This window comes from Pseudomyrmex gracilis, unplaced genomic scaffold, assembly GCF_002006095.1.
Source record: "Pseudomyrmex gracilis isolate BER0280 unplaced genomic scaffold, ASM200609v1 scaffold_84, whole genome shotgun sequence".
NCBI classification, from domain to species: Eukaryota; Metazoa; Arthropoda; class Insecta; order Hymenoptera; family Formicidae; genus Pseudomyrmex; species Pseudomyrmex gracilis.
Window position 1 is genome coordinate 57,584 of NW_018020668.1, and position 25,020 is coordinate 82,603.

The window sequence follows — 25,020 nt, forward strand, 5'->3', positions numbered from 1 at the left end:
GACACTTTCTGTACTCACAGTGTGAAATAGATGTATTTCTAAAAATAAACCTGAGAGAGAAAGAAAGAAAGAAAAGTGCAATTGGAAACCGCGTCTTTGTCACACACACGTCATCTCCTTTTTTCTGCTATTCATCTATCTATCTCTGTCTTTACTCTCTTTTGCACACAGGCATGAAAAGCACGAAATTTTATATACAGTATACACACACATACGTATTACGTAGAGTTACGTAGATACGTCGCGCGTTCTGTCTAATATTTTATAACTTAAAAATCAAGAGGCACGGTGGTGCCTCGCGCCAAGTATTTAAAAATATAATACATCGAAAAAATAATTAAAATTTTACAAGTGAGAACGCTCTATTTTACAGAGAAATAATATATATGATACAACAATGCGATAAGATAATGAAACACGGGTGGCTCGTTATCGCTCGGTCGCGTATTTTAGGATGTTACAGGTAAGAAAAAAATTGAACAGCATGGAATCTTATATGTTTTGAAAAGAGTGTGCGTGCACACAAGATAAAACTAAAAGTTTACAGTATGTAAAAAGATATGCTTATATAGGAGAGATTTGTTTTGTCATTTCGTTGTAATTGAAAATAAAAAGTTTTTACTTATAATTAACTTAAGATATCTATTTGCTTGCGAATTATACTTGAAAAGAAAAATAATTAATTTTAGTGTATGTGTAAAACAACAGTATTCACATTCACGTTTCAGCATACAGCCAAGAAAACGTTGTATCGGCACAATGGCACATCCGTTGATCGCAGTTTGTCAAATGCGATCCGTAGCTGACAAAGCAAAAAATTTAGAAGTTCTGACGGAATTAACAGCCGAGGCGAAACGCAGATCAGCTGCAGTATGTAGATCTGCTAACAAATCACATTATTATGTACATTTTGTTAAGTACATTTTGATAATTTTTCTCTCTTCTTTTTTTCTTTTCAATTTTTAATAATACATATACAAAACACACATCTCTTTACAGATAGCATTCTTTCCTGAAGCTTGTGATTACCTGGCGGATAACAAGAAAGACATTGTTGCTATGGCTGAACCTCTGACTGGACAGACGGTAAAATCTTACAAAGAGATTGCCGTTAAAAATGACATCTGGTTATCCTTGGGCGGAGTTCACGAAGCTGTAATACTTTGATTTTCATTTTACACCAACTTTACGGAATATTATAGTAAGCGATAGTCACTTGTTTGCTTAATTGTTTCAGTCAGACAATGCGGAAAAAATTTACAATACTCATATATTGATAAATAACGAAGGACAATTGATAGCTGCGTACAGAAAGATACATTTGTTCGATATGGATAACAAGGATACCGGAGTACGTCTGATGGAATCGGATTATGTTCTTAAAGGAGAGGATATTTCGCCACCTGTGTCCACGCCGATTGGCAAGCTCGCGCTCAGCATTGTATCCTTAATTAAAACAACATTTTTCTGAATACTTTTGTGATTTTTCATAAATTGCAAAAATTTACATATCTCGCTATGCTTAACAACAAACAAACTCACAGTGTTACGATATGCGGTTTCCCGAATTATCGTTGACTTTGCGGAACATGGGAGCGCAGATTCTCACATATCCGTCGGCGTTCACGTATCAGACCGGTGCGGCGCACTGGGAGGTGATGTTGCGTGCGCGAGCAATAGAGAATCAGTGTTACGTCGTGGCTGCGGCACAAACCGGCGCGCACAATAAAAAGAGAGTCAGCTGGGGACATGCCATGGTAAATTACTGGTCTCGGATCTTCTATAATTGAACAGAGAGAACTTTCACTTGACTGAAAATACGATTGAATTCCCATTCGTTTTCAGATTGTAGATCCTTGGGGCGCCGTTGTAGCACAATGCGCAGAAAAAACAGGCATAGCCATTGCGGAAATTGATCTCGCATTACTGGAAAGAGTCAGAAAAAACATGCCGTGCGAAGAACACCGCCGTACTGACTTGTATTCCAAAATGGAAATGCCGAAAGTCTAATTAATCGGTTACATCTCTCGATTGGGCTTGTTAATAATAAACTCTTTATTTTTTATGTTTTATATTTTGTTTCGTTATCTGTATGGTGATTCTTTTGTTTTATTGTTTATACATTGTTGTACTCTGTTAACAATAAATTCTGGTTAAGAGCACGCGATTTATGACATTAGGAACACTTCCATAAAATGTCTAGTTGCTCACAGAATTGTTTACATCTTCTTTTTGATAATACAACATATATGTGCAAAAAAGATGAAGTGTAACATAATTGTTAAATAAAAAATGCATATGTATATATTCTGTTACATAATTATAAGTAGTAGTATTAAATAAACATATCTATGTACACATAATTATTTTTCTAAATTATATAAACAATTATACATAATTGAAAAGTTTTTTCTTGAAAATTTACCCAAGTTTGTATCGTGCTTAATGTCACCTTAATCGGAAAATATCTCACCAATTTATTAAACCACATTTACAATGATGAAAATTAATACTTGAGAATTTAATTTTATTAACATTTTATTTTATAAATTTTCTTTTTATAATTTGGCGCTGTTTTAAAGTTCTAATCCACATCACCAGAGCAATCAGAAGTACCTATAGCAAAAAAGGATTGGATCGAACATTGCAATGTGAGGGGAACGTCAAGGTGTCTGATATAAAGCAGCAAAATTGTGTGCTATTAAGCTCTAACATCTAATTTATCATTTTATTTATTAAAAAATAGAGAAAGAGATCTTTATTTGTATGTATTTTATATGTATATGTATAATTCGATAAGTAAATAAATAAAACTTCTAAAAAAGTAAAGTAAATATTTTCTCATTAAACTTTAATTTATTTTACTGATTTAATTGTGAAGTGTTCCCTGGTTACGATTGTGTCGTTAAAAAGAGGGGAGAAAATACTCTCTATCTTAATCTTGCTACACAGTAGCTTATCGAAGACAACGATCAATGGAAATGACATTTCATGTGTAAATTTTTCTTAAACTCTGTTTTTCTTTATAAAACAAAGAAATAACTCATGACAACCGGGGAGCACTGTATATATTATCAGCTATATCAGATTTCAATGGAATACCCATAAGCTTGGTGTCCACTCCCTGTAATGCCCAATTATGTTCGCAGATCTCCAATGCTTCCCATTCAGACTTGAAAGCTGCTTTGGGATCAGGTGGCATGGACATTGCGGCACCTGATACTTCATCTTGCAATAATCTAGTTGTGTCAGCGGCATTATTCTCGCCGAGCACAAGTGTGTAAATGGATCTCAGTCCGAACACATTGAGGAAATACCAAGAAGCTGAAGAAACCCACGCAGCATCTAGTGTCACTAATTCTATGCCGCGTTGTAACATTGGCTTGAAACGTAATGTTAACGGAAACGGTACTTTAGCTAGAATAAAAACATACAAGCTAAATATATATATATATGATCTTGGAAGAGTTTAATTGAAAAAAAAAACATTCATATCTACTTAATATCATAATATAAATAAGAGACAATACTTGTTACAAATCCAGAGAACATCCAATTAATCCAACCGCCGATCAGTACCATAGGTAATACATTAGTTACATTTCCTTTCAACATGTCAGTCATCATGGTTGGATCAGTTATTGGATTTGGAGAAACCGGAGCACGTTTCTGAGTCTTGAAATATCCAGTATCTTCATTATTGAAAAAGTGTCTTCTGGTCATAAAAGCTACTTTTGGTATGTACTGTCCGTTCTCTCTGAGAAGTCTGGAGCGTATCATAACTTGACTGTGGAAAATGTTTAACAATGTAAACAAGAATCTTATGGTAAAAGGTAATTAAACAAATTAAAAAAAAAAAAAAAAAAAAACATGAAAATTAAAGAGTGTTTACCTATCCTGCACCTGATTAAGTTCGACCTTTTTCTGCGAGGCAAGCAGTATCGAAACATAGTGGCGAATAATACCGACGAGGAACGTAATCACTACTATGGGCAAAAACACCCAGCCTCGAATGTTCGGATCCAATAACAATTCAGCCATGTGTCTGTTCTATACAAAATTCACCGATCGGAAATGAAAACAAAATATTCACAGAAGATTCACGTCATCAAACGTCATCACAAACTCCACGATTCCAAAGGGTTATGTTGGAACGAGAAAATTGAGAACGGACGAACTCCGAACTCCGAGTTGAAGTAGCATTAGCCACACGCATGCGCGAAAAATATTCGATTGATCGAACATCTCGAAAAACTTAAGCTTTTCAAATTTCAAAGAAGCGATAAGAGATCAAGATCGTGTTCTCCGAAAACTGAACAATCAACATTGCAAGCGACTACAATCAGGATATCGATCGCAGTATGTTGGCGCCAGAGAAAACTTGATAAATCTTACACAGAATCATCAGTACACATGTGCGTACCCACTGTTTCAAAATAATAACAAGTTATTATCGTTGTGACGTTTACGTTAGATGATATCAAAATAACTTTATTGTTTAAAAATAAAGAGTTACATGTAAGAGCGTATATAATCCTTATAAAAAGATTTTATATAGGATATAATTGTAAACAAATATATATTTTTGCTAATTACAAAATAATTTATCATCGCGCGTTATAATATATCGCTAGGCGGTGCCAACGACTGATGCAATTTCGTTACCGCTGTTTGAACTATCTGCTGAAACGTCTCGTCCTCGCTGCTGGTCACCTCCAGATTCAACAGGTCTATATGCGCCTTCTTACCGTCAACGGTGACATAAAGTTTCTCACCTTTGAATATCTTAGGCACAGAGTCCTCGCCGAACATTTCTTGCAACATCTCTATGAGACATTCTTTGAAATGCATTCGATCCATCTTGGTCGGAGCGGGCAACATTTTCGGCGACTGATCCATCAGTTCGGCCTGAAGTATCGCCGTGAGAACGGAATCCGCGTACATGTCGTTAACCGGGGTCGCGATCCACTCCATCGTGACAATCTTACCGTCAATCGTGAGATCGACGTTCTTGAACACTCTGAGTTTCTTGTCGTCGATCACCTCAAGTGTGCCGGCTATTTGCGTTAAGAGATGTTTCAGCACGGGCAACGACGCGGAGAAGTACACGCTCTGTCGCTGTATGACCTGGCTCATACTCATGTCCGTGTACTTGGACAGGTCGCAAGGAGCGAGCATGTGATAATTGAAATTTCTCTTAACCAAAACACCGGACAGTTTCTGTCCCGGTTTGGGAACTTCCATCGCTAGAGTGCCCATCACCTTGGCGGTTTTCTCACCTCTGAAGTAGAGCTCGACCGCGACCGTGTTTCGCGGATTGTGTATCTCCATGGTTGTGTTGGGATCGTCTTCGTATTCCCGTTGCAACGCCGCTTTCAATCGACCCATTTCGTTTTGTTCGCCGTGTACCAGAACAACGTGAGGCGGTTTCAAAGTGCGAATAAATTCCGACGTTTGTTGATAATCCGTATGAGCGGAAAACGATATGTAATCAACAGACATTTTCAACGGCAACTTTTGCCCGGACATGGTCGTGATCTCCTCGGGTTCTGACAAAATTGTCTTGGCCAACGTGCCCTCGACGCAATAACCGGCTATTATAACGCCATTTTTCGCATCCGTGCACCAGGATTCGAACAATTCTCTGGACAAGCCGCTTTGCATCATACCAGGCGAAGCCATCACAACGCACGGTCCAATGTCTTCGAAGTGATCTATTCCTTTCAAATTGGATATGTGCTTGAACACAAACGGATTGTTAATGGCTATTTGTCGTCTGATCTTCTCGTTCATCGCGTTTACATAGGTCTGATAAACGGCCATGCACTTCTTGGCCAAGGAAGAGGCGTAATAAATTGGTATTTCGTGAAGTTCCGAGTGCTGGCTCCAATATTCGTCCAAAATAAGAAGAAGCTCCTGAGCTCTTCCCAACGCAAACACAGGTATCAGACATCTGCCTCCTCTGTTGACAATTTCATGTACGAGATTTGTGAATCTACTCTCTCTGTCCTCTCGCTTTTCGTGAATGTGAGTGCCGTAAGTCGATTCTGTGATCAGAACGTCGGGATGTATGTTCGGAATCTCGGCAGCCATCAGATGTCTGTCTTCTTGACGACTGAAATCCCCGGTGTACAGAATCTTCACACCAGCGATCTCGATCATGAACATGGCCGCTCCTAAAACATGACCCGCGTTGTAAGCCCAGAACTTGATCCCGAACACATCTTTCTCTTCGTGAAAGTTGATGGTCTCTATCTTGTCCATGCTGCTCTCAAGATCGGATTCGGTATACAACATCTGTTCAGTGGCTATGTTGCTCACTTTGATGTAATCGGACAACAGCCAGCGATAAATAGCCTTCGTCGCGTGTGTCATGAGGCAGCGACCTTTGAAGCTTGTCTTTTGCAGGAACCAGGGCAGCGCTCCGCAGTGATCCAAATGAAAGTGCGAAATCAACAGGAGATCGATCTCATCCGCCTCGACCAAATCGACGAAGGGAAGAGCATCCATGCCGGACAGACCGGGATGTATGCCGCAGTCCAGCATGATCTTCTTACCCTTGAATTCCAACATGATGCACGATCTGCCGACTTCTTGACCCGCGCCAAGCGGACGTATCGATAGCAAATCGCTCTCTTCCGCCGGCACTTGAGTGTCGCTTTTTCTCTTGGTCGACATGATGTTGCGAGAAACAATTGAGTTATACCTTTCAGAAAAGTATCCTCCACTTCTACCGTAACTTCTTTCTCTCTTTGGAATAACTCATCGAGCGAGATCTTGTTCGGCCAAAGATAAATCAACAAAGCAACGAGCTCTGGGTGAACCTCAACAAGGTGTCCAAAGTCGCTCTACAAGTGTTTTGCCAACTTTTCAGACATATATTCGAAAAAAAACGTACGTAGCCCGTTTTCCCTCAACAAAATTTAAAGCGTCGTACCGATTCTCACGTAACTCAGCTTATGTCAACGCGCTCATGTGCCGCTCGATATGTTTTCAGGAACATCCGCGCGCGTGTGTGGGTTGTACACACGCTCGGACAAGCGCGCCAATGTGTCACCTGTTGGAAACCGCTGCAAACTTGCCGAACAACCCGACGAGGAACATAAGGTTGGTATCTTGATACCGACCGAAGCTATGAAATGCGCCGATTTAAGTAAAACACTTTTCGCGCATCGCTCCGAGAGTACGCCACTGTTTGCGCACAATGGTCGGTCGCGCAAACACGAATTGTGCGAAGAGACATCCCCACGTACCGGGCGCAGGAGCTTCCCCGCGCGTCTCATCGTCCGATATCGTCGGCGGGTCCGCGGGCTTGGGTTGCGCGTGATGTGATTCAGTTTCTTCAGCGCACCGTTACCCGAGGAGTAGGCGATCCGTCACCGTCCAGCCACCGTTGCCGCCGCTTGAGAGCGAGCAAGAGCAGCGACGAGAGGGCCCAGTGTCGCGGTCGCCAGTAGTGTGTCCCCGTCGACGAAGTGTATATGTGTGTGACGTACGTTGCGTAGCGGGGAGAGCCGCGAGCGAAAGTTTTGCGGGTTAACACCAACACGACGTGATACACAAAGCGTGGCAAAAAAAGTTCCGCCGCGGAACAAAAAACGCGCCGCGCAGCAAAGAAGAGCGTGTGTGATTCTTCTTCTTCTTCTTCGTGCGCGCCAGGTAATGATCGAGTGAAGAACGTGCGAGAAGGATCGCACCGACAACACCCGCGGGACGCGCATCAGATCTCAGACCGGACCATGGGTCTGTGAGGGCGGCATTCGGTGGGAACGGTGCCCCCGCGAAGGGGAGGATCGTTGTACACGATCGCCGGGGAGGACGAACAGGAAGTAGTGCCACAGGCGTACAAGGGACAGCGGCGGGAAGGGAAGGTGAGGTTGTGGACGTCGCTGAGAGAACTGCCGTGAACGAGAGTCTGTGCTCGCACACCCGCTCGCTCGCTCGCTCGCTCGCTCGCTCGCGACCGGCTGTCACGACCGCCATGTTACCTCACGGCGGTGGCAGTGTTGTTAGGTCTTTGGCACCGCTGCTCGTTTGCTTCCTCGTGCTCGGCGCGGCCGACCTCGACGAATCCGGTGAGTCACTTTGGCGGCTACATCTTTTAACATTGAGGGGGGAAGAGGCGCGCCGGGACGCGCCTCTCCAATGAGCTCCGCGTTCTCGGCGAGCATTCGTGAATACCTATCTTCTTGTCTCTGTGTGGTTTGTTTCAGCTACACTCTTCTTGACACTTCTCGCGTATTAAATATATATTTGAGGGAAAGAAAACGAAAAACCCGGAAAGGAGAAGATGAAAAATATTCCCGTCTCCCGAATGCGATTCTAAAACATCGAGATGAGTTTTTCGCGTTTGTTATTTATTATGTGTGTCCCGAGCGATTGTTCGGATTAATTTGTTGTACGAACGGATAGAGGAATGTTGTAGAACGTTTGAAGAATTGATTTTTGATGAGTTTGATAACCTGAATGAAGAGCTTTTTAAGCGATCTTTCACGTCGTGTTGTATATATTCTTCTACGAGGAGAAAGGACGATATTACACGAGGGAAAAATATAGCGCGAAGAAGCACGTGGAAAATCACGCGCCGTGATGATCGATTAAAGAACGTGCGGAAACACTTCGCGAACGGTAACACGGGATTCCAAAATTTCACCGAAACACTTTTTAGATTTCGTTTCTCTTGCGAAGCGAAGAAGAAGTGGAAGAAGAAGTTTTTTTATCTGAAACAAAAATTTACTCTTTCTTGAAACTGGAATCTTTTTTGGACGCCAAGATCTTCTCCGTAACTGCGAACAAAAATTCTCCGCAACAATTGGACGTTTTGTGGGACGTTTTGCTAATCGCGCATTTCGTCATTTCTTCAACAAAACGCGCGACAGTTTCCGCCTGATCAAAAATGGTTCTTCTATCGGACCGCGTGTGACCATCGCATCTATATTTCGCGGAAAAAGAAACCGGAAAATTCCGGGCGTTAATTCCAGCTAACGGCTGGAATCCGCTCCGCTCGCGGCGACATCCGTCGCGCGAAATTTGGGGATCGGGGGGTTCCTCCTATCCGCGTTTCAACACAACGTTTCGCGTTGAACATTGGCAATTAGGTAAGTGGGAGATTGACCGAAAATTAAAATCGGCCCGCCGCGCTCGCACGCGCGCGTTCCGTTCTTTCCCCGTGTGTGTCAACAACGTGCCAGGTGGTTGGTCGAAGAGGGATTTTTCGTTCAGCTCTCTCGCGCGAGGATCCACTTGCGGATGAAAATAACTACTCGGCGAGAAGACTATAGACGCGCTTCTTCCACTCGAATCCCGCGGTTTGAGAAACGACATCACATTGAGCCACTTTGTAGAAAACATTGGGAAATCGCGCGCGTTAACACACACCTTACACGCGCACCTTCACACCTTGCACAGACTCTTTGAGATCTTTCTCGCGGAAAACTCCGTTTTGTTTTTTATCTTGTTTCAACAGAAATGTCCGAAAAACTGTGTGACGAAGCTGTCGATGGTTCGACAGTATTTAAAAATAAATAAATTTTCGACGAGTTCGCGTTGCGGATAATTAAATAGACGGGAGGACGTTCGGGTCTTGCGATAATTTTGGACACGTTTCTAATTTGGCAGCTTCTTATTTTTTCCAACATTTAAGCACGAGGTTACATACGCACGTGCGTGTTGGAGAGAGACAGAGAAAATATAGAGATAGATATATACGTGTTTACAAGAAACTAGAATGTGTAGACTAGAATGTGGCACTGGGTATAGCGAAAACAATATACAATGTGTGTGTGTGTGTGTGTGTGTGTGTACGTATGTATGTTAAGTGCGCGAGGAGGCGGTCGTTGGCATTGGACGGTACCACATTGTGAAAATGATGCGGCGACACGTAAGATGAATCCGTCACTTACGATGTTTTCCTCCGTAAATTTCTTGTACGAGGAACTTCAAATTGGGGACCATCAAGAAAGTTACTTGACCACGTCTCTAAGTAGAAATTATTACGAGAATTGAACAATATATATACATATATATATATATAAAAAGAACGTTTTTTCATCTATTTTTCGGTTCGTCGAAAAATGGACGGCCACGTTTCCACGCTTGCCGTATATTAAATTTGATTTCATTGATCGCGTAAGAATAACCGGAGTACCGGGGTGGCGGGGGAGGAGGAGGGATATTAAAGGGAGCCAGCGCGCTGCGAATTCGAAGAAGAAGAATTCGCGCGCGAATCAAAAAACGACGAATTCTTTCTTTCCGAATGATACATTTTTTTTGTATGTATCTTTTGAAAATAAGATTTCAGATTCTTTCGCGATAATCTGTTCGCGCGCGTGCGAGGAAATCGAAACGAGCAACGACGTTTTCTCGCGACAGGTGCGGACAAACCAGGAGAAGCGGAAGAAGCGGCGGACAGATCGAAAGTCGAGCCGACGGCGTCGCTCGAGATCCAGTCGTCGCAGGATATCGAGGGTATTGAAGCGGGCAGCACGCCGTCGCTGCTATGCAAGCTCGACGTGCCGGGTCAGGTCTGGTGGAGCACCGGCGGCAGAAATCTCACCACCATCAAGGATTTCGAGTACGGCGGCCGGCTCGACATCAAAAAAGCGAGCAGAAACGACACCGGCGACTACAAGTGCTCCGCGCAGACCGCCGACGGCGAATCGCTCGAGAAAAACATTCATATCAGAGTGATAGGTAATATATATATTCTTCGATTTAGAAATCTCTCTTATCGTTTCCTTGTTCGATTGCACGCGCGTTTATGAATTTCGAGTCTCTCTTTTTTTTTTTTTTTTGTTGACGCGAAAGATTCGTCATTATCGGTTTCGAATGGTGGTCTTATCGTGGTCTTTAAATGTCGGTTTCTCTTGTCGGTTTCCAGAACCCGGCAAAATAATGTCAGGCGGCGATGTGAGAGCGAAAGTGATGGAAGCGGCCAACTTGACTTGTCACATACACGGTTATCCGTTATCCAACTTCACTTGGTTAAAAGGGAATGATTCAGAGAGCAGCGAGCACTTGAACGATCTCACTGCCGTAGCGCAGATAAACGAGACTTATTCTGTTTTAATCCTGGAATTCAAGAGTCTCGCGCGCAAAGACAACGGCACTTACGCGTGCCAGGCGAGGGACTACAACGGGATAATTAGCGCCGTCGCGCACTTATTTGTCATTGACGTGCCGAAAGTTAGCATAGACTTTATGAAGGCCGTAGGCGCGGGAAGTATATTTCTAAATTGGACTGTCAACGATGGTAATGAACCGATCAAGAAGTACTTCATCCAGCACATGAAAAAGGGCACGGATCAACGTCAGTACTACGCTGAGCAAATCGGCGGCGGTAATTCGAGTTATGTTCTCAAAGGATTTGAAAGCGGCACCGCGTATCAAATTGGGATCAGTGCCACCAATGCCGTGGGCACATCCTACATGCAATTAGATCCACGGTGGATCACCACGCTTGACAAAGGTGCGTATTGTTATTATTGTTTAAGAAGAAATTTGTGTAGAAAGAAAAATGTTATAAATTACGATCTCTTTGCATAAGTAGTATTTTTTTTATAGCAAAAAGAAAAACACAAAATATAATTTTTTAAAAATAATATAGTTTTAAATTAAAGCTTTATCTTGTGTATTGTCTTTGTTAATACCGTCTACCAAAAAAAAAATACGCATTTTCAGATCCGGTGTTTGTGCCAAAAGTGTCTGTGAACGGCGTGACGGAGAATTCGATTACAATAGGCTGGACAGTGCCACCGCCGGATTTGAAAGAACATGTGCACTATTACAATCTGATGGCTACCCACGCTGATCAGAAGAGAGAAGCGGTGTATCCCGCCCAACCATTCACCGTGTACGCGTTTGTGGATCTCGATCCAGCGACCACTTACAAATTCAGGATAGCAGCTTGCAGCGAATACACAAAGCAGTGCGGCAATTGGAGCGCCGAAGTAAATGGCACCACGCTAGACGGAGGTGCGTCTCGATCGCAAAAAAGACGAGTAGAAAATGTATTTTTCTCAAATAGCGAATATATCTAAATTTAAGCACACATTTTTGTTTGTTTGTTTTTTTTTAGTGGCTAGTCCTCCGAAGAATCTCGCCGTTATTTGTAGCTACGATAATATAAGCAGCTCTAGCTTTATATCCATTACGTGGAAACCGCCCGAGAAACCGAACGGCATTATACAACGTTATAACATACAATTAAGCGGCACGACTAGATTCAAAAATGATATGGGACAAGTGGTTGACGACAACTTTAATCTATCCAGTTTGAGCGTTTTCAACAAGAACAACACGCGATACAATCGGATACCTCCCAATACAAATTATACTGTATGTAGTCTAAGTAATTAATTATTATTCACACACAAGCTTATATCAAGAACACGTAGCCTAATTACTCATAGCTTAGATTATTTATCTGTCCACTAATTATTCCCTAATAATTCAATTATAGTTTTTTTTCTTAATTATTGTTTAATTAATTTTTACTTGAAGTTAAAAATGTTATCAGATAGGTATTTCTATATCATTTGTGTTAATAATAAATCCTCAAAATCAAAGGTTCGAGTGCACGGAGTGACAAGATCTCGCACTCCCGGTAAAAACGCCGTTGGCAACTGCACAACGCCGGTTACGGTTCCGGAGCGTGAGAGCTTGAACATGCGTAACTGGCGTAAGATCGAGAACCAAGGCAGGCAGTTGTTCAAGCTCTATCTGCCCCGCATCTCCGAGCGAAATGGTCCTATCTGTTGTTACCGCGTCTACTTGGTGAAACTGCCGCCACACAAGACTGTCAGCGATTTGCCGTCACCTGAGGAAATCGCGGTGTACTCCTATCAATACGTACACAGCTCACCTACCGGCGGTGCTTACATGGCCGAGACGTTTGACAGCGATCGGTTATTAAGCGAGGTCTTTCTCGGCGACGGCGAGTCGTCCACCGGTGGCGCGATGTGCGACAAGTGTGTCGGTCTGCGACCAAAACCGGCGCCCCCGCTGTTGCATTTTGTCCCGGAAATTCCATCGACCACTGCTTCTACTTCGACTACTGCAAGTAACGTCACTGTCACAACCACGTCGACATCAACAACGATGATGACTAGCAGTAGCAGCAGCAGCAGTACAACCACAAGCTCGTCTACGTCGTCAACAACAATTACTACCAGCACTATTTCAAAAATAGACACGACTACGGCTGTGCCACTCGTTAATATCTCAGAGAAAGCAGAGAGACGGAAAAGAGAAGATTCGCCTGTGCAAAGGGCGTCTATAGATGGTTCCGGCGAAGCGAGTTTGTTATTATCTTACGACGGCTTTCTCGATGAGACGTCAAACTATACTGGTTTTATCGAGGTTATCGGTACGTACACTCGTCCCTAAATTATACATCATAAAATTTTACATTCCCGGTGTATATACATACACTTCGACGATCGATAATTTCTTACAGTGTTTGACGATCGAAGAGATCAGCTTTTACCGGCTTATAGCAGTTATCTTAATCCTCTATACGGAGGAGTGGACCCTCTCAGTGTAACAGCCACAGAAGCAACTACTGTCAGAGAAGTGATAATACAATTATTCATCGCTCTGATTTTAACTCTCATGGTTCTGTTTATCGCGCTCTGCGTATTGTATAGATATACAAAACGTGCGCAAGAGAGAGAGGAAGTCATAACGTTGCGCAATAGTTTTAGGCAAGTTCCACAATACAAAACAACGTTTGAAATGTTTGATTAAAGATCATTATTGTAAAACAATAACAAAACATGCACGTTCCTTACAGGCATCTCTGTAGAAGTTTGAGAGGTAGACATCAGCTCGTGGCGGCGAGTCCACCCGATATGCCACCCATACCGAAGAACGAATTGCTGCAGGCGTATTTGGAACGACATCGGGATTCAGATTACGGTTTTCAGCACGAATTTGAGCTGTTGCCCGACCGATTCACGGACAGAACGACGCGCGCATCCGAGGCGCAGGAAAATCTCTATAAAAATCGTTACCCGGACATCAAGTGTTACGATCAGACGAGAGTGCGTCTGGCGCAGATAGACGGTATTTGCGGCTCCGACTACATCAACGCTAACTTCGTGCTGGGTTATAAAGAGCGCAAGAAGTTCATTTGCGCCCAGGGTCCCATGGAGAATACCGTGTGCGATTACTGGCGTATGATCTGGGAGCAGCATCTCGAACTGATACTCATGCTGACGAATCTCGAGGAATACTCGAAAACCAAGTGCGCCAAATACTGGCCGGATAAGCACGAGACCAAGAACTTCGGAGATATCACGGTTGAGCATGTCAAGGAGCGCGCCTATTCGGATTACGTGGTACGCGAGCTGAAGATGACGCGATTGGGGGAACGTGACTCTCGCACAATCGTTCAATACCACTTCCTCGTATGGAAGGACTTCGTCGCGCCGGAACATCCGCACGCAATTCTACGTTTCATCAAGCGCGTGAACGAGGCGTACTCGCTGGAGAAAGGACCGATTTTGGTGCACTGTAGCGCGGGCGTAGGCCGCACCGGTACCCTCGTGGCGCTAGACTCTCTGCTTCAGCAATTGGCTGAGGAAGGCCAAGTGTCTATCTTCAATACCGTGTGCGACCTGCGGCATCAGCGTAACTTCCTCGTGCAATCTCTCAAGCAGTACATTTTTATCTATCGCGCGCTCATGGAGATGGCGCAGTACGGCGATACGGAAATCACGGCGTCGCAACTTAAAGCAACCGTTGCCAGACTCAGGCAGCGAGATAACGGCAAGGAGAAGTGCAGAATGGAGGAGGAGTACGATGTAAGTTAAAAGACACACAGAAAAAAACTTCGAAACTACATAGTCTTGTCTTTTTTTAGGTGTGGGTTTTAAAACTTCGCGCAAATTGAAATGTTAAATTTTTGCGTGGCACTTTGGCTCGCGATTTTATTTTTAACTTTTATTTCTTTTCCGAATGGCGCGCATTCTACTTGTGTATATTGAATAGGGTCAACAACTCGTAAAAAAATGTTTCGTAATATTTTATATAGATTGCGGAGAGAGAAGAGAAAGAAAAAGAGAGAAAATAAACCAATATCCAATAAAGTGCTCGATGCGGAAGTACACGCCGCTTTAGTTTTTTGAATTTACTCAATAACTTTTGAAAAATATTTATTTTTCTTTCACCAAGTGACATGAATGTTTTTTTTTTTGTTTGTTTGCAGAAAATCAGTTCTGTATTGGAAGATCGGAAATCTTTTTCTGTCGGTGGCGGAGAAGAGAACAAATCGAAGAACAGGAGCGAGCTGGTGATACCGTACGACAGAAATCGCGTGATACTAACTCCGGTTCCGGGGAGGGAACACTCGACGTATATAAACGCGTCGTTTATCGAAGGTTACGACAATTCCGAATCGTTTGTCATTACACAAGATCCGTTGGAAACCACCATAACGGATTTCTGGCGAATGATCTCGGAACAGTGCATTTCCACGATAGTTATGTTATCCGACGTAAGTGTTTATTTATTTATGCGCATACACGATATAATTCTCTTTTTTTTTTCTTATTTTTCTATATTTATAACAGTTGTACAAATTTATTTCTAATTTTGATTTTAAGTTTTTGCATCGACAACTGTACGAAGATATTGCGTTAATAGAACATACATACAAGGCACGCATTTTCGTACAAAGTTTTTTTTAATAGAATTAATACACTAAGTCTAGTTTACAATCGCAATCGGGTGAGAAATGATATCATGGTCCCCGATTTTTGTATCAAGAGACAATCTTTGAGAAACAAATGAATGAAATCTCAATCATATGTCGATCGTATATTATCTAAAATGTACAGGACGTGTACGTGAGATCAACATTTGTCTTTTTCACACACACAGTTAAATGAAGGCCCACGGAAATGTCCACGATATTGGCCCGACGACGAGACTGATTACGATCACATAAAGGTCCGTTACATTCATAGCGAGAGCTGTCCGTATTACACGCGTCGCGAGTTCTGCATTTTGAACACGAAGACTGACGAGAGCGGGGTCGTGAAGCAATATCAGTATCATGGCTGGCCAACGGTGGAGGGCGAAGTACCTGAAGTGACGCGCGGTCTCATCGAACTGGTGGATCAAACGAACGATCCCGACACGAGCGGCTCGTTGGTTGTGCATTGCAGCTACGGATCGGATCGAAGTTCGATGTTCGTGGCACTTAGTATACTAGTCCAACAGCTACGCACCGAGAAGCGCGTAGACATCTTCACAACGACGAAGAAACTGCGCTCGCAGCGACACGGCATGATCAGTACCTTTGTAAGTACTCAGGAGGGAGAGATTATTATTGTTTTTTTTTTTATAAGTGAAAAATTTATAAAGACATTTTTGTTGAGTTACTTTGATTGAAAACGAAAAAAAAAACGCAGATGAAATGAGAAATCAATGAATTCTACATAACGATGTAATATTTCGTGTGTGTGTGTGTTACAGGCACAATACGAGTTTCTTCATCGTGCCATCGTGAATTATTCGGATCTTCACAACTTGGCCGACGATGAACCAGTGTCATAATGTCTGAAAACTAGCGAAAGCGAGATTAAATTGTTCTAAATACTCTGTTTGGGCAGACATGTGCGTGAAGATGTTCCTCGTGAGACGTAATCGAGGATCCACGAACAGACGTACATCGCCCCAACCAAAGAAGAAATTAAACATCGATGACAGATCATTAATATCTCATCATCATCATCATCCATTATTATCATCAAGATACAGACGCACAATGCGCACTTTGCTGCATCTCGCGCGAAGACTACTTTGTACATATAATATAATGGCAGATTTTACACACACACACACACACACAATTGATCGTGAGTTGATAAGAGAAGCATTTGATCGAAGAATTAACTGGCCAAATTCAACGCAGTTTTTATCTTGTGGATAGATCCGAGTTGGTGAGAATCTGAGAAGTGCAGTGCGTGACCGCACGTCACGTGACTGTTGCAGAAGCTTATTTTTTATCGGTAGTCTAATGCTCCAGCCGAGAGAGTAATGTATTCGGAGTGCGTCGCGAAGTTTTTTGTGATCGAGATCCGGACAGAGAAAGAGAGATAGAGAAAGAAAGAGACGGATTTCTTATCGGAATTCTCGGTATGGCTGTACAGCGAAGAACTATCGCAGGATGGAACCGGTGTTCTTGTGTAGGTATGCCCATATGCATATACGTTTTTCTGATAAATGTACAACAACGCGGGGCAAGAACTCGGAATCGCTTTCTTCTTGTAAATCGCAATCGAGGCAAACAAAACAGCGGAGTTCTCAAAACCACAATTATTTGGATTAGAAAAAAAAAAAAAAAAAAAAACCCATTGTGAAAATTTCTCCAAGAGGTTTCTATTAAACGCGATTTCGCTCTGACGTCTGCTGCGGAACATTCTCTTTCGAATCGAACGGAACGAAGCTAAGAGCGATTAAATGCGCAATTAACTTCGTTTCACGGTGGAAACTCCGAGAAGAAGCGCTTTCTGCAACGAGACGCGCGAGGTATCGCTATACTTTATGGTCTGTCGTAACGAGTAAATAGTAGTGACTACGCGCGCGTGTTTGCGTATACATATTTATATGTTCGTCGATGATATATGCGTTTACTATTATGATATATCACGCGTACGCTGATTTCTCTCTTTCTAAAAGAAAAGACTGATAGTCTCTTATTCATTTCGAAATACGCGACTAAAGCACGTATGTAATAATCTCGTTTGCACAACATTTTGCCTATGAATCGTAATATCGTGGGAAGACGATCGTTCTCATTTCTTTTCTTTCTTTTTTTTTTTTTTTTTTTTTTTTTTTTTTTTTTTTTTTTTGTTTAGTTTTCGCGTCCGGAGAAAATGTTTTTTTATAGATATGCGCGATATGTATATGCGACGATGTGCTTTTTTCGCGCGTGACGACATAAGAGCTATTGCGACTTAAGTCGAATACCAAACGGGCTGGGCAAATTATCGCGAAGATCAAACACGCACAACATAGATTGCAGAAAAAAAAAAAACAAAAAAAAAAAAGGGAAAGTCGTAACAATATAAATTTGAGATGCACACACAATTATTATATTGAAAATGTAGCTTCGTGATCGAATTATGAATTTGCGATTATATTCGAAATATCGCCCGGCCCGATAGTGCGACAAGAGACGACACAGCGGAAAAATTGGCGACGTCGATATAAAAATGGAAATAAAAAAAAAAATAAATAAATAAATAAATAAAATTAATAGATTAAGCAAGGACACGGAGGAGAGGAAAGGATGTAGAATTATAAACGTATTAATTCCTTCGCACGCGTTTGTTTATTTCTAGTCAAGTTTAAGCTTCGACACACGTGCGTTGCCAAGCCATAGCCTTTCGCAGGAGGCAAGGAGACAATCACGTTAATTCCGATTCGCACACATCGCGTCGCCCGATTATTTCCTTTCTTTTTTTTTTTTTCTTATCTTCGCAGATATCAGTCTCATTCCAATTTAGCCGGAAGTTCTCCGATAAGAGGCATGAATTAATAGCGAGTCTTCATTTTGTCTCTCGAAATTGTGTAACAATAAATTTTGTACAATTACAGTTATCTTGCAAATCTCTTCTATATATATAGAACAAAAAAATAAAAGACAAAAAAACAAAGTTGCGGCAATCGGTGTAGCACTAACAGCAAATAAATTTGACCTAATAAAAAACTCGCAATAAATATTTAAATATTTTCTCATGACTCACATTGGAGGGCTTTTGTTCTGACGTTAAATACGCTGAATAGATTCATCTCGCCTTATTACGCGACACAAATAGATATATTAGGTTTTAGTCGTTACCGTGAAGAAACTCGCTTCGGTTACGTTGTAGTTGATAGAGAGAAAGAGAGAGAGAGAGAGAGAGAGAAAGAGAGTCTCTAAAGATAATAGAATTACTCTCGCCGCCTGTATTTATAAATATATAAACATTGTTATATACTATCGCCTATCGCCTGTTGCTATTTGTATTAATGAGTGTGTGACAATACTTGTTTCGTATCCTCTTCGATATACCTGTTGTTATACATGCGTTTTCCGCAGGGTCACGCGACGGTTTTCTTTTTTTTTTTCTTTTTTTTTTTTTTAATTTCAGTTTTATTACGTTACACGCCGTATATAATCATTCTGCATATCTCGTCTCGGCTAAAATTGAATTGCGAAAAACAGCTGCGAGACAGAAGCCACATGAATAAAAGCAAATCAGCTGATTAAAGTGAATTCCGCTCATCTTTGAGAAAAGGGAAGAGAGAGAATAACTTTTATTATAAACAGAGATTTTTTCTATTGCTTTTATATACACACACACATATATATATATATTAACAATAAGATTTACACCGTAGGTAATCGACTCTATTGTAAATAATATCGTAATCTCTCTTTGAAATATAAAAATAATTTGTTCACAATGGATAAGATGCGCGCTTATATGATTCTTTTTCTTTCTCGCTGAAGTTTTTGCACATTTATTCATGTGGCTTGTCGATTGTGTGGCTTCCCATTATTTGCAGCAGCGAATGATATATAATATTAAAAGCGTTGATTCCCGAGAGAGATCGATAACTTAAATGAAACTGTTGTTTATCGAATAGAGGTAATCGAGCGGTCACATTGTTATGACTACTATTATGCATATACGTACCTTCTCTTTTTACACAATAGTATTTCATTTTATTTTGCGCTCCACGTTCTCTATTTTTGTTTTGTTATTATAGCGTTGGTACACAGTAGTGTACACGTCACCTGGACAGAAACATCCACGACCTGCGACCGACTATACACATATATGCTTAGTTTCGTAAATTTCCTCAACGGATTAACAGTGTAATCTCCGAAAACGCCTAACTGCCGAAAATATGATTTGAGATTGAAAAAAAGGAGGCGACTTTTGTATACACAGGGCGCAGAATTCTGCTAGATAGAGCCACCACTCACAATAGGTTTGTTTCTCGCGCACGATCCTTGTGATATATACCTCGGTTCTGTTTTTCTTTGCACGAGAATTTTTCGTTCGTGTGTCGGTTCGATTACGAGGTATATATATATATATAAATCTTCTTCTTCTGTACACTGACCACGATTCTCGTGTAATCGTTGTAGTACATCTCGATGATAGAGATAAGTCAGAGAAAGAGAGATCATTCCGCCAGAGAAAGAGAGACTTCGATACGAGAGGTCCAGCCAACGTACTACTTAACTATAGAATTCGGTGAAAAACAAAGTTAAGCCTAGAATTACTAATTTGTAATAATAATGAGATTTGTACTAATAATGAGAAAACTCTATAGATAGAGCGAGCGACGCAAAGTGCAAAGGGAGAGATATTTGTGTATTCTTGTTTTTTTTTTCTTTTTGGCTCCGCACGACGGTCCTGCGAATGTTGCGAAGCTTTTTCAAGTTTTTAAAGCTTTTTTTTTAAATCTTTTATTCTTGTTTTTTTCTTTTGTTCTTTGTTTTTTTCTTTTTTTTTTTTAAATGTAATAGTTAATCTAACAGTGCTGCAATTTCGCATAAAGAAACGTATAGACAAACTCGTAGGATGTGCTTATAGAAAAAACCCTCACGATTTATATATTCGTTTACGTTTGCTCAGAATTGCAGCATTATTAGGATCAGAAAAGAGTTTCCTAAGAGTTTTTCTTTTTTTTTTATCCAAATAAACAAATTTTATTAAAGATTGTCTAATATTTGAATATATATATCAAGATATATATATATATATAAATATATAAAAAAGATGAATTTAATTTATTGCAATAAAACTTTTATGTAATAAAATTTTTTGTAGGTTTCGTTTAATCGAGAATTACGTTCCTCCTTGAATTCCGCGGCGCAGTTCCAAAATAAAACGAACATACAATAACACACGCAAATGATATATTTCTCGACTTTATTACGAGAAAATAATATTCTTCTATCACACCTGTTGAGTGTTTAGTGAAACACGCTGGTGTTTCGTCAAACTAACTTTACTTTTTAGTTGCAAGAAAAAAAAACGATAACTACAAGTTGTATTTCGAGAAGTAAGACTTTTGAACGTGATGCGTTTGACATTTTCAAGATACACCGAGATTGATAGAGATTGACGTCGTTTAAAATGAAGCTTGGCACAATAAAATTCCGTTTTTTTGATAAAACCGAGTGAACGGAGAATCCGACGAGAGACGACACTCTTCTTGGTCTCACGCGCATTCTCTCAATACTGGAATCTGACAAACCCCTTTACACGTTACTGAAAATGTGATTCTATATTTTTACATTTAAGATTTTTACATTCGAGAGAGAGAGAGGCGAGAACAACTGCTGCTTACATCTGAAAGAAAAAAAAAAAGGGCAACGGTTTGGTTTTCCGGTACGGATGTTTCTTGTTGTGACCAAGAAGGGTGATATGTGTTTTTTCACAGAATTATATAACGAGGAAAGAAATTCGCGAATATAATGCTCAGCTGTTTTGTTCAAAACTGATCATTAACAAACTTGATACTCTGCGAGGGATTCCCGTTCACGTCGCGTGTGCGCAAGATTACGTTTAGTATTGAAATAAAAGATGCGAGGCCTAGAGATGCGAAAGGGAAAAGGGAGGAATGAACGCGAATTTCACGTTTCTATAACGATATTTGACCCTATATTCTCAGTTTTGTTTAAACTCGTTGAAATCACACAGACGTGCGTGCCTAAATTTTTATACGCATTATTTATACGTATAATTTTAACGACAAACAAACAGATCTGAAAAAGATATTGAAATTTGTAAAATGTAGTTTAATTTATCTTAAGAACTTAATATGTATAATCACTTAGAGAGACAATTTTGAAAACACTTTATAAGAGAATATAACAAAATATATAAAAAAAAAAAGTATTTATGTACGTGAAAAAAATCACATGTATTAAAGACTCCGTCTTTTTCACAGATGAAATTATGCGAGGATGCGAATAACGTGGAACAGAGCACTTCTTCTCTTTTTCTCGCTGTTGTCACATTCTGACTGATGTGAAAATATTTCGAATCGGCAAAATTTTACCGATAAAATATCATCAATTACATTAAGAAACGTACAATTACTTTGAAAACAAGTAAACAGTGATTTAAAAATATTCAACAATATTATGCTTGTTATGAACCAAGAAAAAATCTTTTACAAATAAGATAAACAAACTTCATTTCGTTTTCTAACATTTCTCTCGAAACAAAAAAAAAACATTGTTATAATTCGTACAAGAAATTTGCGCTATGTTATTAAATAATAATTGAATAATCGATTAATCACTAATTTCTTTTAACTAATAAAGATTCGGAATATTCTCTTGTGCGAGTGATAACTCAAGAAAGAGATTTATACATTTAAAGGTGCACGTGCGCCAATTATGTAATCGGCTGGAACGTGTTGCGCGAATGACAGAGGAGCGTGCACTGTGAAAGGACGTGTGCGTGACGTGTGTTACGTGTTTAATACAGATCCCTAAAAAGAAATTTTAAACAAAGGAGAGACGGCGGGCAAATCTATTTAAATGACAAACACAAAGTCAATATTTGATGTGATGAAACAACGGAGAATGTTACATTGATGTCAAATTTGTTTTGAAAGCAATGGCGCAATTTACCGATTTGTAATTTTTTATTGTATATATAATAGAAATTTAATTTGCATCGATGTAATCCTCTAATATAATTGGTAATTTAATTTAAATGTTCCTCTCTATTATTTGTATTCCGAGGATATGGAAATGTATTGAATCTCGATTCGAAAATTAGCTCGTATATAACTCTGTTAATCAAGTGATTACGCAAAAGTCACATATGTCACCGCCGTCTCTGCGTTAACCGAACGACTATTCGGTAAGGTCTCGAATTTTGTAAATTTAACGATTTAAGATAGCACACACAGAAAACATACCGCCGCGTATTGCATTAAAAAAAATTACGTTCGTAACATGATAACAAGATCTACTTGTAAGAGACATTTGCATATATAGTCTTAGATTTTGTATGATATTCTCACACAAAGAAGATGACGGCAAGAGGTGGGATTCACGCTGAAAGATCTCTAATATCTGTGAGAGATATATTAAGTGTACTGATAAAAAGAAAGAGGGCAATCGAGTAAAAAATTTTAACGTGTACATGCCGGATGATTGGAAGAACACCAGGCGCACGGCGCTCGCTATGATATAATATGATAAAGCGCGTTCGCGAGTTTCGCTATCGAGGAAGTTTCTTTCCTCGAAAGCAAAACTCACGGAAGTGCGCAACCGAGTCTGCGACAGCTCATCATCGAATCAATTCTTTTTTGTATGAAACAATTGTAAAGCGATAACACACAGTGCACTCGATGTGGAAAGGAAATACATGACACAATAACAAGCCAGCAGCAGTACTTTCTTTTGACTGTCTTTCTTATTGTTTTTCTTTCTGGACGCGCTCGTGTGTTTACATAGATGAGATCCAAAAAAGCAAACAATATAGGACTAAAAAAATTACCTAAGTTCAATAATTTTTCTTATAATTATTTGAAAGAGTTCAATTTTACTTGAAATATGAAGAATCAAATTTTTTCATATATTTACATCCGCAAATAGAATTTTGTACGTAATTGTTATTTACCGAAATACTGACATTTTTTGAAGAGAAAAAAAAATGTATACATTTATTTGAAAAGATTTTACAATTATTTTTCTCTCTTTCTATTTTCTCTAAAAGCACATTTCTTCCAAAACGGGAATCTGTCTTCTATCTATATCGGATGTAATAATTGTGATTTCCTTATTACAGGATGTGTCGTTTGCAAAGTGCTGCGGTGCTTTACGGCAGAACCTCGATAAATGACCCTCTAACGGTCGTGTGTGTCGTTACCAATAATTAAGCAACGGTTCACTGACTTCGGTAAAGCGCTGCAAGTGCTCCTTATTTTAGACGGAGTCGCAATTATCCGCACGACATTTCCGGGAATTTTACTTGAGGAATTCTCGTAAAGCGCACAGCTGTTAGGTAATGATGTAACAAAATTTACATAAACATTTAAAAATAGACGCGCATTTAAAAAGAAAGAAAAAACAAATCCGGAAAAATGTGAAATCTAAGTCGATATTTCTCTTCTGCGAGCAATCAAAAATGATTGGGCGCGCATTTGATATATTGTGGAATTATTCGAGCGATCTCACAACTTCTAGTCTACGGAACGGGAATTTTTTCAAACAATAATAATTTCAATATCGGATGACCAGCAGGTGGTTGTCTAAACGGCTTGCATCGGTCGATCGCGATTTCGCACATGATGATGGTGTGTGTGTCAATGTGTGAGAGGCGCGCGTTTTTCATAAAAATTGACTTTTTGCGGAACGATTAAAACGCGAGATAAAAAAATGCAACACGATTGCACAAAATGCATCGTCATAAAATTCCTCTTTGTTCATTTACAAACCGGAGATTAAATTAAAAAAAAAAAAAAAATTGTTTGACCGAGTTCTTTTTTATTCGTAGCTAAATAAAAAACTTCTTCTCTTTACGCAGGTGCAACGAAGTGCGTCTGAAATATTCGCCGCGATGAAGATTCGCGAGGTATATAAATCGGGTTACTACCGGTACTGCCTATACATTCGAAATTCCGAAAGTAAATTCATCCCGTCTCGCCGCGAATGAAATTGCCGAGAGATGCCTTGGAAATTAAAACTTCCTCCTCTCTCTCAACTTGATCTTGAGTAATCACACTCACTACATTCTTGTGTCACCGTGACATAATTACATACGTCTAGAACGTTCGCATCTTCGGAGAATCCGGAGTTTAATTTGATGTTACATAAAATTGTACACAATATGAGTAAACATTTCTTTTCGAATTTCTTTGACGTATTACATTTTTGTATAATTGTTTCAACACATCGGTGTCAAATTCTGTAAAAAAAAAAAAAAAAAATAATAAGTGCCAGCAATAAGTTGTTAAAAAAATTTTTTTATAACAATTCTACTTTAT

At 40.1% G+C, this 25,020-nt stretch overlaps 4 protein-coding genes across 7 annotated transcripts; 2 read left to right on the forward strand and 2 right to left on the reverse strand.

Moving 5' to 3' along the window:
* The first annotated feature begins 47 nt into the window (after positions 1-47).
* LOC109855220 (nitrilase homolog 1) lies at positions 48-2,352 on the forward strand. Of its 2 annotated transcripts, none has more exons than XM_020429177.1 (6): positions 48-463; positions 729-870; positions 1,000-1,155; positions 1,238-1,441; positions 1,545-1,757; positions 1,846-2,352. In XM_020429177.1, exons 1-6 carry the CDS (start codon positions 387-389, stop codon positions 2,008-2,010), a joined length of 957 nt encoding a protein of 318 aa, XP_020284766.1. In that variant the 5' UTR covers positions 48-386; the 3' UTR covers positions 2,011-2,352. The 2 variants fall into 2 exon arrangements, with proteins under 2 accessions (XP_020284766.1, XP_020284767.1); XM_020429178.1 differs by lacking the exon at positions 48-463 and adding an exon at positions 488-546.
* LOC109855221 (ER membrane protein complex subunit 3) lies at positions 2,348-4,193 on the reverse strand. 2 transcript variants are annotated; one of them, XM_020429180.1, is made up of 4 exons: positions 3,893-4,192; positions 3,531-3,787; positions 3,103-3,417; positions 2,348-2,616 (listed from the first exon to the last, which is right to left on the reverse strand). In XM_020429180.1, the coding sequence occupies exons 1-4, from the start codon at positions 4,039-4,041 to the stop codon at positions 2,585-2,587; spliced, it is 753 nt and encodes a 250-aa protein (XP_020284769.1). In that variant the 5' UTR covers positions 4,042-4,192; the 3' UTR covers positions 2,348-2,584. The 2 variants fall into 2 exon arrangements, with proteins under 2 accessions (XP_020284769.1, XP_020284768.1); XM_020429179.1 differs by lacking the exon at positions 2,348-2,616 and having other exon boundaries at positions 2,792-3,417; positions 3,893-4,193.
* Positions 4,194-4,313: 120 nt separating this feature from the next.
* On the reverse strand, positions 4,314-7,937 carry LOC109855224 (cleavage and polyadenylation specificity factor 73). The gene has a single exon (XM_020429182.1). It carries the CDS (start codon positions 6,676-6,678, stop codon positions 4,618-4,620), a length of 2,061 nt encoding a protein of 686 aa, XP_020284771.1. The 5' UTR covers positions 6,679-7,937; the 3' UTR covers positions 4,314-4,617.
* Positions 7,938-7,981: 44 nt separating this feature from the next.
* On the forward strand, positions 7,982-23,414 carry LOC109855254 (tyrosine-protein phosphatase 69D). 2 transcript variants are annotated; one of them, XR_002250279.1, is made up of 12 exons: positions 7,982-8,075; positions 10,372-10,692; positions 10,880-11,467; positions 11,680-11,973; positions 12,077-12,336; positions 12,568-13,366; positions 13,457-13,703; positions 13,793-14,804; positions 15,209-15,496; positions 15,883-16,305; positions 16,480-17,196; positions 21,964-23,414. XR_002250279.1 is itself a non-coding variant. In XM_020429280.1 (11 exons), exons 1-11 carry the CDS (start codon positions 7,982-7,984, stop codon positions 16,558-16,560), a joined length of 4,407 nt encoding a protein of 1,468 aa, XP_020284869.1. In that variant the 3' UTR covers positions 16,561-18,066. The 2 variants fall into 2 exon arrangements, 1 of the variants encoding a protein (XP_020284869.1); XM_020429280.1 differs by lacking the exon at positions 21,964-23,414 and having other exon boundaries at positions 16,480-18,066.
* The last annotated feature ends 1,606 nt before the right edge of the window (positions 23,415-25,020 follow it).